The sequence below is a fragment of the Rhinatrema bivittatum genome, chromosome 7 (genome assembly GCF_901001135.1).
Source record: "Rhinatrema bivittatum chromosome 7, aRhiBiv1.1, whole genome shotgun sequence".
NCBI classification, from domain to species: Eukaryota; Metazoa; Chordata; class Amphibia; order Gymnophiona; family Rhinatrematidae; genus Rhinatrema; species Rhinatrema bivittatum.
In genome coordinates, this window is record NC_042621.1 from 116,461,896 (window position 1) to 116,474,600 (window position 12,705).

General features: G+C 43.8%; 1 protein-coding gene across 1 annotated transcript in view; it reads left to right on the forward strand.

Annotated features, from left to right (window-relative positions):
• The window catches only part of SEC24C (SEC24 homolog C, COPII coat complex component), a 241,340-nt gene that overhangs the window by 189,193 nt on the left and 39,442 nt on the right, over positions 1-12,705 (forward strand). Inside the window, 3 exon segments of the mRNA XM_029608970.1 lie at positions 1,771-1,941; positions 8,342-8,438; positions 9,464-9,609. Of these exon segments, the coding sequence (XP_029464830.1) occupies positions 1,771-1,941; positions 8,342-8,438; positions 9,464-9,609 (414 nt within the window).

Here is a 12,705-nt window from a genome sequence, read left to right on the forward strand (position 1 = left end):
AACTAAGGGGAAAGGGCGCTGCACACACTCGATTGTAAGAGGGCCTTAGCAGTCTACCTGTACCAGATGGCAAGGCACAGACGATCCTCTCTGCTCTTTCTCTCTTTTGATTCTAATAGGCTGGGAGTGGCTGTTGCTAAGCAGACTCTCTTCACCTGGCTAGCAGACTACAGTTCCTTCTGCTATGTCCAGGCGCGACTGCAACTGGGGGCCACGTCATGGTTTATTCTGTTAGAGCCATGGTGACTTCTGTGGCTCACCTGCATGCAGATCCAATAGGGAAGATCTGCAAGGCTATGACATGGAGTTCTCTCCACACTTTCACAGCTCATTATTGTCTGGACAGGGACGGCCGCCGAGATAGCATATTCGGCCAGTTTGACCTCAGGAATCTTTCAGCTGTGAACCCAAGCTCTCTTCCTGCCTAAGACCCCTGGTTTGAGTTCAGACTGTCCCCACTGTTACCACCAGCACCTCTGTTGTTTTGCCTATTGGCACCTGATTTGGTGTCTGCTGGTCCCATTGTTTTTCGGGTCCAGTCTGTAGCTAGGGATTCACCCACTTGTGTGAGGACTACCATTCTGCTTGTCCTAGGAGAAAGCGAAGTTGCTTCCCTGTAACAGGTGTTCTCCTGGGACAGCAGGATGTTAGTTCTCAGGAAACCTATCCACAACTACTCACGAGACTGAAGAGAGACCCCGTGTGGATAGTGGCATGCTGGGCATGCTCAGAAATTTTCTGTGCCAGGCTCCATCTGATGTCACCCACTTGTGAGGACTAACATCCTGCTGTCCTAGGAGAACACCTGTTACAGGGAAGCAACTTCGCTTTACCTGGCTATATTCAGTCTTTATCTGACTAGATTCTACCTGGCTAATAAGTTAGGAAGCTAGAATTTAGCCGGATAAGTTAGGGGCAGTCCAGGGGCATAACTAGGAGGAGTTTTTAATCTGGATAAGTTAACCGGCTAACTCCGATATTCAAAGTTAACCAGATGGCTTAGCTGGCTAAGTCTGGTTGTGTCAAAAGAGCTGTCCAAAGGTTAGCCGGCTAACTATAGTTGGCTAATTAAGATAACCAGCTATATTTAGTAGTGTGGCTGCACTGTTGAATATGCCTCCAAGGTTAGCCAGATAAGTTTATTTTCCAGACTGTGTGTGAATATTCACCTCGGTAGTTGCAAAACTTTAAGTTGCCCAGTTCCCTGATTACTGCCTCCTCAGGTTCAGAAAGTTTTCTAATGGTCATGACTCCTTATTTTTGAGATACAGAAATCCTGTTTTGAAAGTTTTTTTTTTTTATTTTTATTTATTTAGCTCACCCCTTTTCATTAGTAGCTCAAAGCGACTTACATTCAGGTACTGTAGATATTTCCCTGTCCCCTGAGGCGGTGGAAAATGAAGGGGCTTGTGCTAGGTCACAAGAAACAGCCCTTGCCAGCGGTAAGGTGAACCAGAGGGAAACTGGGAGTCTAAATTGAGGAAAGCTGATTTTGAAAAAGTGAGTCTTTAACAGAGATTGTAAAGTAAGATGAGACGGTGAATCCTAATTCTTGGGCCACACGTACATTGAAAATCCTAAGTGGAGCACAGAGAAGGAAGTAGGCTTTCTTAATATTGCACAGTCTGAGTAGCAAAGATCCTGTTTGAGCCCTCGCTATACAGGAGTATAAATATTCAACTAAAAAAAACCAATTTGTCCTCTTTAGCTTTCTCTTCATCTATGTTCTGCTGCCAATCCCTCTATTCTATCTTGTCGTCCTCTCTGCAGACTTTATTCCAGCCTCAGACAAGCTTCTACAATAACCTGGCCAAGGAGTGTGTGACTCAGGGTTGCTGTGTGGACCTGTTCCTATTCCCCAACCAGTATTTGGATTTGGCAACATTGGGTGTCGTTCCTCATCAAACAGGAGGGTCTATTTATAAGTACACCTTTTTCCAGGTAAGCACTTGGTTTGGTGGCCAAGACATGGGTTTCTGAGCAGGCATGTCACGTCTGTTTTTGTATTTTTTAAAGGAGTCCTTCACCTGACAACTTTTTACTAAAGCACTGGTTGACAAGTGCCTTTTTAATGTGTTGCATCAGAATATACATTATTGTATAGGATAATTTATATGATCGCAGTATCCATTTCCCAGAGAGTTTACAACTGCAGCACAGTGAGCCTAATGTGGTATCCCACTGATTAAGATGGTACACTCTCATTCTACCAGCACTCTTTCTAGGCCGCATGTCTGTAAGATAGAAGCAGCCCTTCATATGCTGGATTGCAAAAGAGCTGCTGCCCTTCTACCTGGAGCAGACTAAAGCCCTTAGAAACTGCAATGTTTTTTTTAATTTTTTTTCCGATCCCAGTACAACCTTTCCATTTGGGTAGCAGACTGCTTCTTCTGATATGTCCAGGCAGGATTGATTTTAAAGGGGCATGCCATTAAACCACCATCTTAGAGCCATGGCACTACCAATGCAGTCTTCCTCCCTTGAGGAGATCTGCAAGGCTGTGACATGGAGTTCACACATTCACATCACATCATCTGAACCCAGCCTCCTTTTGGGATGCTGGGTTTGAATTGTCCATCATTAATGGCCTAAGGAGGAAAGGAAGAGTCCAACTTCCTTTCCTCCTTAGGGCTCAGTTTTAAGGTTTGGGGTTCTGTTTAAAAAAAAAAATAGAAAAAAATGAATCTTACTAACAAAAACCATAGGGGTTTTTTTGCCTATTGACAATTAATCTTCTTCTCCCCTTTTTATTGAAGACTACCCTTTTAATTAGAGAATCCCAGTTATGTAATAGGTGAACTTTTGTCTTCAGAGAAAACAGAGTTGCTTACTTTTTAACAGGTATCCTCTGAAGACAGCAGTTCACGAGTTGCACAAATCCACATAATTCCCCCTTTAAGTTGCCTCTTCCCTGTCTTGGCTAAATGGTAACTGAAAGCAGCTGCAGGGCCTCCACATTGCGAGAAGTCTCTACATGCTTAATCAGGCCTTTCAGTCTTTCTGGAAGATACATTCCACTCAGTTTCACAAAACATGACGGCAGAAAAAGACCGTATGGCCCATTCAATCTGCCCATCCTTCCAGTCAAGTTAGCATTATAATTCCCATCACTTCCTTAGAGATCCCCTGTATTTATCCCATGCTTACTTGAATTCAGATATTGTTTTTGTTTCCACCACCTCCACTGGGAGGCTGTTCCATGCATTCACCCCCTCTCTGTAAAGAAATATTTCCCAAGATTACTCCTGAGTCTACCCTCTTTCAACCTCATCTCATGACCCCCCTTGTTCTAGAGCCTCCTTTCCATTGAAAAAAGGCTCACCTCCTGTGCATGCAAACCTTTGAGATATTTAAATGTCTCTATCATATCTCCCCTATCTCGCCTTTCCTCTAGGGCATACATGCTTTGATCTTTAAGTCTATCCCCATATACTTTAGAACGAAGACCACTGTCCATTTTAGTAGCCACCCTCTGAACCAAATTTCCAGAACTGTACGTAGTATTTCAAGAAAAGTCTCACCAGGGACCTATAGAGGTGCAATATCACCTCCCTTTTTCTGCTGATTATTCCTCTCCCTATGCAGGCAAGCATCTTTCTGGCTTTTACTGTCACTTTATCCATCTATTTGTCCAACTTATTATTTAATTATTTATTTTTTAAAACTTCTTAACAGTTTATCAACATTAAGTGGTTTCCAAATAAAACATCCATAAATATAACAAATATGAGCTTAAGATCATCAGATACAATTACCCCCAGATCCTGCTCTTCCTTTGTGCTTAGAATTTCACCTAAATACTTACCTTTCACTTAGGTTTTTGCTTCCTAAATGCATTACTCTGCATTTTTTACTATTAAACCTTATGTAGCTTCCAGACCTTTGACTATTCCTCAAGCTTCACTGGATCCCTCCTCATGTTTTCCATTTCTTCCTTGCTGTCTACCCTGTTACAGATTTTAATATCATTAGCAAAAAGACAAACCTTTCCCAACAACTCTTCCATTATGTCGCTCACAAAAATGTTGAACTGAAATGCTGTTTTCAGAGAACATCTGTTACAGGTAAGCAGCTTTGCTTTCTCAGGTAACAGCAGCTCAGCTAAGACACACAACTTATCCTCTGCTGTTTAGAGGATTTTCAGTCTTTGCTAAGCAATTAAACCAAGTGTTATTTGATTAGTCATTGTGTGGGTCCCTTATTGTACATGCCAAGAAGCTTTTTCTAGAAATCTCTACAGCTGTTCCAATAACATGCAATGAAGGTTATGTGGTTATATATCTGGCTCAATAAAGCTGTTGTCATCTGAGAATGAATATTACATGTAAGTAATTTTACTCTTTACCATGAACTCGATTAGAATCCATCAACTTTTTTTTTTTAAAGGGCGACATAGAGAATATTCAATTGTAAATTTTAATAAATGCCAACAAATCTGAGTTGTTCTTGTAATTTATCAGCAGTTCTGTTCATACCCCAGATTAGTCCAGACAAGTGGGTTTTGCATCCCTTCCAGCACATGGAGGCAGAGAACAAAACATTGGGACACTGCTACATAACCGACGGTGCCACCGGCAGTCCCTCAGTATTTCTCTATCTTTAGCAGATGGTAGAGGTGTGGAAACCTGCAGTTCTGACTTTGGAGCAGCTCCTCGAGGTGTTAGCTTCTTTTGTGGGCCATCCCTTGAGTGGAGCCGGGTGAACGGGGGGAGTTGGACCCCCCCAGGCTGTGCTAGCCCCCATGGTACTGGAGACTTTGATAGCCAGGGTACTGTCTCCCTCTGAGTCTCTGTGGTCTCCTGTCAGCTGCTGTCTTGATAAAGGGAAGTATCCTTTTTGTTCTTCTGATTACCTTTGTTTTTAAGTTTGTTTAAAAAAATAAAAAAGAGAGAGAAGCGGACATGAGAGAGTGTCAGCGGTGCGTGTCAGCCAGGAAATTTGGTCAGCGGTGCAGAATGGGACGGTTGGACAGCAGGAGCTGTTGAGGACCGCAGGAGGAGGAGGGGCAAATGCCACGATTTGTGTGGTTTTTTTTCTCCCCGATGGGGAAACCTGTGGCTGTGCGACTTGATTTTTGGCATGTTCCTTGGCCCGCCTTGGCTCATACTTGCGACATTTGCGAGCACGCAGTACTGAAGGGGCTCCCTCTTCATGCGGCCTGTTTTGGTAGTGGCGTGTTTTTGGCTTTGCGGACGTACGACCGCATGGCGCCATGGTGGAGAAACCGCGTGTGGCGGCGTGCGGGGCCTGCGGGCTCTGGTCGGGCCGATTCTATTCCTGCTCTCTCTGCACAGGCTGTGCTTTGGGAGTGGAGGGATCCTCACTGTGGGGAGGGATTCGAAGTTGTTGAAGGCTTCCCGCGGCTCAGGAGCTGCAACGGTATTGCAGGGGGGGGGGGGGAACATCTTCTCTAGCCAGGCCTGCAGAGGATCATAGTCTGGGGGTTTTCTGGGCCAGGGCATCGGCCATTCTCCTCCTTCTCTCTCCTGCGGTGCAGGATGCTGAGGGTGACCATGAGGGAAGCAGATTCAGGGGTCAGCCTCCTCCCACAGGAGGCAGGCAATCCAGAGAATTTCTCCCCCCAGAGTTTGTCCTGCTACTCCACAGGGCCTTCCTGGTTAGGAAGGATGCGGGAGTCAAGGGATCCAGGGTGCATTGTTCCGGCTTGCCCAAAAGACAGAGGATGGCATCGGTGGGCGGTTCTGGGGATTCATTGAAGCGCCCAGGACTGCACCATGCCGGAGCGGACGAACACTCAAGGTACCTGGATGATTCGGTTGAGACACCGGATCCTGCTTCGTCGCAGGGGGCAGATCCAGCAGGGAACCCAGTGGGGGTCAGCTGCCGGATCCTGATTTGAATAAGGATGATCCGGATCGCGATGAGACCATACCGGAGGGGGATGACCCTCGGGTGATCCGGCTATTTAAGAAAGAGGAGCTGCGGCCTCTCATTCCTCAGGTGTTGGAGGAATTGGGGGTTAAGCGAACTCAGGAGGAGTGAATCCGGTCCTGGATGGACTGTGGGGTGTGCCTATGGCTTTTCCATTGCTTAAGATACAGAAGCTGATCAGCCAGGAGTGGAATTTCCTGGAGGCAGGCTTAAAGGTTGGTAGGGCTATGGTGAAGTTCTATTCTTGGATGGAGGAACATTTGGAGTGCCTAAATATGCCAAAGGTAGTTGTGGCGGTCTCTGCAGTGACCAAGAAAACCACAATTCCAGTTGCGGGTTCGGCTACGCTTGAGGATGTTCAGGACCGCAAGTTGGAGATTCAGTTGAAGCGCGTGTTTGAGGCGTCTGCTTTAAGCCTTCGAGCCGTGCTGTGTGCCAGTATGATGTAGCAGACCTGCTTATGCTGGATTCAAAAGGCACAGGAGCAGGCGTCTAGCAGGATGATCAGTCCCGTCCAGTTGGCTCAGCTGGAAGCTGGTGTGGCTGATGCACTTTACTATTTGGTGCATTACCTCCACCAGGGGTGTGGTCTCAGCAGTGTCAGCGCGCTGGCTTCTGTGGTTATGCAATTGGTCGGCGGACACGTCGTGCAAGGCCCAGCTGTGCAATCTCCCCTTCAAAGGGAAATTACTGCTTGGGGAGGAGCTGGATCAGCTGATGAAGTCCCTCAGGGAGTCCAAGGGAAACAGGCTGCTCGAGGATAAGAAGAGCTCTAAGAAAGTATTTCCTCCCCAATCCTGGTTTCGGGATTCAAGGAGGCTTCGTCCCAGAAGAGGAGCTGCAACCTCTGGGTCGAAGCAATTGTCAGATCGTCAGCAGCCCTTTCGGTTCACCGGCAGATCCTCCAGAGGCGGCTCTGGTCAGAGGACCGGAGGAGTAAGTCCTCGCAATGAAGCCAGGCCCGTCCACTCCTCACTGGAAGTGGTAGGGGGCAGGTTGTCACGTTTTTACGAGGAGTGGACCAAGATCACTGTGGACCAGTGGGTGCTGGAGATCTTGAGAGGGTTATGCCTTAGAATTTTCACACCCAGTCAGAGAGGCCTTTCTGGAGTCCCACTGCTCATCTCACAGCAAAAGGGGCACAGTAGAACAGACTCTACAAAGGTTGCTAAGTTTAGAGACCATCTCTCCAGTTCTGCTGAGCGAACAGGGATGGGGGAAGTACTCCATTTATTTCGTGCTTCCAAAGAAGGAGGGCACTTTCCAACCCATTTTGGATTTGCAAAAGATAAATGTAGTCTTGCGTGTACCACATGGTACACGCAAGACTACAGATGGAGACACTGCGTACCGTAATAGCGGTCTGCAAAGGAGAATTCCTCATGTCCCTGGATCTGGCTTCAACCCTTGGTTTGACATTTGTCCTGGGAAGACGGGATAGTTGCGTTTCACTCTAGTTTGGCTTGGGTACAGGTCAATACTGAGGGACTGCAGGTGGCACTCGGTTATATTAGCAGTGCCTCAAAGTTTTTATTTTCTGCCTCCATCTGCTGGTAGGGATGAAAAACCCACTTGTCTGGACTGATCTGTGGCACTTCAGGAACGAAAAATGAGCAGGTAAGAACCAATTTTCCTATATCTCAGTAAAGCAGACCACAAAAGCATCCTGACATCGATGTTTCCCCTCTGTGTTTGTATCATGTGAAACCATTAAATTTACTGATGGTGTTTACTTGCATGAACTCCCTACAGCAGAAGAGCAGCTCAGACTAGTGCTAATGCTGAGCATGTGGTGGATCAGGGATGGACATTTGTTTGACTGAACATGTTCCCTTTTGCCATATTTTCTGTAGTTTTTTTCATTCCTGTAACCTCTGAAGGGGTTCTTAGCTCTCTGCACATAAAGATAAATTTGAATAAAAGTGCTTAGCAAAACAGCTTGATGCTATCTAAGATATCTTTCTAAATGACATCCATAGTTACTTTCCTGCTACATCTCAACAATTTGATAACAGGTAAACTACCCTAGTGCTTAATAAAGAGAGAAATTAAAATCAGAATGTATTTTTTGGGAACGGTGGCGTGGCGCATTGAAGGTTCTCCATTTGTAGGCAAGAACCCTGGAAATATGTGCAAACTGATCATGAGGTGTGATCACAGAACAGGATTGATGAGCTGATGTCATGGAAAGCTTTTTATTAACTATTAACCCAAAATAATTATACCATGAGCATTTTTCTAAATGGAGAGAGCTGAAAAGAAAATTGGTAGTGTCTGTCTGGTTTTAAATAGGAAGTGATTGGCGGTGTTCTCATTAGATCCGCCACCCAGATATTAACATGCAAATCATGAACACTCAGAGCAGACTTGGTTATACCTCGATATTTCTGACCAAAATAGTTTTTTAAACATTGTGTGATGATGTGTGTTTTCTTTTATATGTTCATAGGTGGAGACAGACAGGGAGCGATTCTTGAATGACCTGCGGAGAGACGTCCAAAAAGAGGTTGGATTTGATGCAGTGATGAGAGTCCGGACAAGCACAGGTGTGTGGCATTCCTAGAAGAGTGAGTGAGTGAGGCAGAGTTAACCTAACTTTATTATCTGAACTAAAACTTTTACATCTTCATCAGTGATAAAATCCCGTATTTTCAGTGGAGACAAATACTGATGTAGAACTGAAGTATAAATTTAACAAATCTGCCTCACTTTCTCAATGCCTGATACTAATTTTTATATTCCATTTTCAATTGCTTAATCTGGTTGGTAGATTTGGTCTTTTCTGATTTAAATTTCCTATGCTTTTTTAGAAATTGTGTTTCATGTAATAGACAAATGTAAACATGTTTACAATATATAATATGAAAGGACTATTTGAGAGATGATTCACACTCAGATGTTCACATTTTCTGTAACAAAGATACAAAATATGTAGTGAATTTAAAAACTTTTGTTTGTCATTTCCCTGTTAGGTGCCCGATAGTACTTTCACAGAAAGTACTATCGGGTAACATTCACAGAAATGTTCACAGAAAATTCACATAGTAACATTCACAGAAAAAGTACAACTTGTGCAGTGACAGTGCAGGCATCTCCCACACTGTGTTCCCCTTTTCTCTTTCAGAGGAGCCACCTCTTGGGCAGAAAAGGGAATTACATGTTCATGTCCATTTTAGTCTTGGTCTTCTTTCCTGAGAGGTACTAACAAAGGTGCCAGTCAGTTTGTTTGTGCTGGTGATCAGTTCACTGAGCCATCAGGTTTCCCCCAACCTGCCTGTGCATAGATATGTATCAGATCAACATGTTTTGAATCTAGTCTCCCCACCCTATCTCAGCTCCCTGCTAGAGTGCCCCAGTGACTGTTTTAGTCACCAATCTGTTTACCAAGTTATTTAAGTTATATAAGATATTATATTCGTATTTGTATAAGTTACCAATTGGTCACCACTATGTATAAGTTGTTTATCCTGTAAACCGGAGTGAAGGCATCCCGCTATACTTCGGTATAAAAAAAGCCTCGAAATAAATAAATAAATAAATAGTCTCAAATCTTAATGAGTGTCATTTCTAGGGATCCGAGCAACTGATTTTTTTGGCGCATTCTACATGAGCAATACGACAGATGTGGAGCTGGCGGGGCTGGATTCAGAGAAAACTGTCACAGTAGAGTTCAAGCATGATGATAAGCTGAGTGAAGACAGTGGGGCTCTCCTGCAGGTAAGACTGACCAGCGGGACCAATGGTCCATAGTGCTTACAAGTAAAACAAACAGGGTCTGGGGTAGATCTGTAAACCCACTAGGTCTCAATGGTGCCTTCATTCTCTTTTATTTCAGAATAGGTGCAGCCCTAGATATGTTTATCTAGTTTAGTCTTTAAAGGAGGTCCATGTGAAGTTCAGATGGGCTTCCATTTCATGTTATCACTGTATTTAAAGAAAAATTGCTTTTCCCTGAACGTACCCAAATTGCTTATAAATAACTGGTGTCTTTGGACAGCAGGACAGTTAGTCACACTTGTAGAGTGATATCATCTGATAGTACCAAGAGCAGAAGTAAATAGCTCTAAAACAGGGGTGGGAAAACTTATTTATTGTACACAGGGCTCTCGCACCAGGGGCCAAGGATTTCCCCACGCATGGAGCTCCTGTTAACTAGTGGAGAGTGGGGGCATCTTAATAAAAAAAAATATATATATATATATGTGTGTGTGTGTTTATTTATTTTTAAAAACATGTTTTGAAAAATCACACACACTACTGGATAGTCAATGCAGAGCAAAGGTGAGACAGGATGGAATACAGCCTGGGTCTGCAGCTATAAGGGTTTCTAAGATCTGCCAACCTAAGCTGAATTCCACCTTCTGAGTCAACTCTACTCCACACTGACTGGCCAGTAGTTAGTTTTGGGCTTCATTAATACTTTTATCCCTGACCAGTCTCCCTGTCTCTCAGTACCCCCACCCAGCCCTTATGCAGACTTTTTCTTACCACCCTGTTTGACTTTTCTCTCAACCCTCCCTGTCCCCAGCATTCTCTGTCTGTCTTCCTCTCCAGGCTCCTCCATACTGTCTTCTTAACCTTCTTTGCCCCTGTTCTTCCTCGCTAAGAACATAAAATATGTCATACTGGATCAGACCAAGGGTCCATCAAGCCCAATATCCTATTGCCAAGTACTTGTTTCTTGGTTGGCCACTGTTGGAAAGTACCTAAACATTAAATGAATAAATCCAAACTGCTAATTCTTATTCACTAATAATAGTTTATGCTCTAGGAACTTATCCAAACCTTTTTTTTAAACCCAGTTACACTAACTGCTGTAACCACATTCTTTGGCAATTAATTCCAGAGCTTAATTATGCATTGAGTGAGAGAATTTTCTCCAATTTGTTTTAAATGAACTATTTGCTAACTTCATGAAGTGCCCCCTAGTTCTTGTATTATCTGAAAGAATAAATCACAGATTTGCATTTAATCGTTCAAGTCCTTTCATGATTTTAAAGACCTCTATCATATCCTCCCTCAGCCATCTTTTCTCCAAGCTGAATGCCCTAACATCTTTAGCCTATCCTCATAGGGGAGCCATTCCATCCCCTTTATCATTTTGGTCACCCTTCTCTGTACTTTCTCTAGTGCAACTACATATTTTTTGAGATGCGGCAACCAGAATTGCACACAGTATTCAAGGTGCAGTCTCGCTATAGAGTAAGAACATAAGAAAATGCCATACTGGGTCAGACCAAGGGTCCAGCAAGCCCAGCATCCTGTTTCCAACAGTGGCCAATCCAGGCCATAAGAACCTGGCAAGTACCCAAAAGCTAAGTCCATTCCATGTTTCCATTGCTAATGGCAGTGGCTATTCTCTAAGTGAACTTAATAGCAGGTAATGGATTTCTCCTCCAAGAACTTATCCAATCCTTTTTTAAACACAGCTACACTAACTGCACTAACCACATCCTCTGGCAACAAATTCCAGAGATTAATTGTGCGTTGAGTAAAAAAGAACTTTCTCCGATTAGTTTTAAATGTGCCCCATGCTAACTTCATGGAGTGCCCCCTAGTCTTTCTATTATCCGAAAGAGTAAATAACCAATTCACATCTACCCATTCTAGACCTCTCATAATTTTAAACATCTCTATCATATCCCCCCTCAGCTGTCGCTTCTCCAAGCTGAAAAGTCCTAACCTCTTTAGTCTTTCCTCATAGGGGAGCTGTTCCATTCCCCTTATCATTTTGGTAGCCTTCTCTGTACCTTCTCCATCTCAATTATATCTTTTTTGAGATGCAGTGACCAGAATTGTACACAGTATTCAAGGTGCGGTCTCACCATGGAGCGATACAGAGGCATTATGACATTTTCCGTTTTATTCACCATTCCCTTTCTAATAATTCCCAAATTCTGTTTGCTTTTTTGACTGCCGCAGCACACTGAACCGACGATTTCAATGTGTTATCCACTATGACGCCTAGATCTCTTTCTTGGGTTGTAGCACCTAATATGGAACCCAACACTGTGTAATTATAGCATGGGTTATTTTTCCCTATATGCATCACCTTGCACTTATCCACATTAAATTTCATCTGCCATTTGGATGCCCAATTTTCCAGTCTCACAAGGTCTTCCTGCAATTTATAAGAACATAAGAACATAAGAAATTGCCATGCTGGGTCAGACCAAGGGTCCATCAAGCCCAGCATCCTGTTTCCAACAGAGGCCAAACCAGGCCACAAGAACCTGGCAATTACCCAAACACCTAGAAGATCCCATGCTACTGATGCAATTAATAGCAGTGACTATTCCCTAAGTAAACTTGATTAATAGCAGTTAATGGACTTCTCTTCCAAGACCTTATCCAAACCTTTTTTGAACCCAGCTACACTAACTGCACTAACCACATCCTCTGGCAACAAATTCCAGAGATTTATTGTGCGTTGAGTGAAAAAGAATTTTCTCCGATTAGTCTTAAATGTGCTACTTGCTAACTTCATGGAATGCCCCCTAGTCCTTCTATTATTCGAAAGTGTAAATAACCGAGTCACATCTACTCGTTCAAGACCTCTCATGATCTTAAAGACCTCTATGATATCCCCCCTCAGCCGTCTCTTCTCCAAGCTGAACAGCCCTAACCTCTTCAGCCTTTCCTCATAGGGGAGCTGTTCCATCCCCTTTATCATTTTGGTTGCCCTTCTCTGTACCTTCTCCATTGCAACTATATCTTTTTTGAGATACGGCGACCAGAATTGTACACAGTATTCAAGGTGTGGTCTCACCATGGAGCGATATAGAGGCATTATGACATTTTCCGTTTTATTAA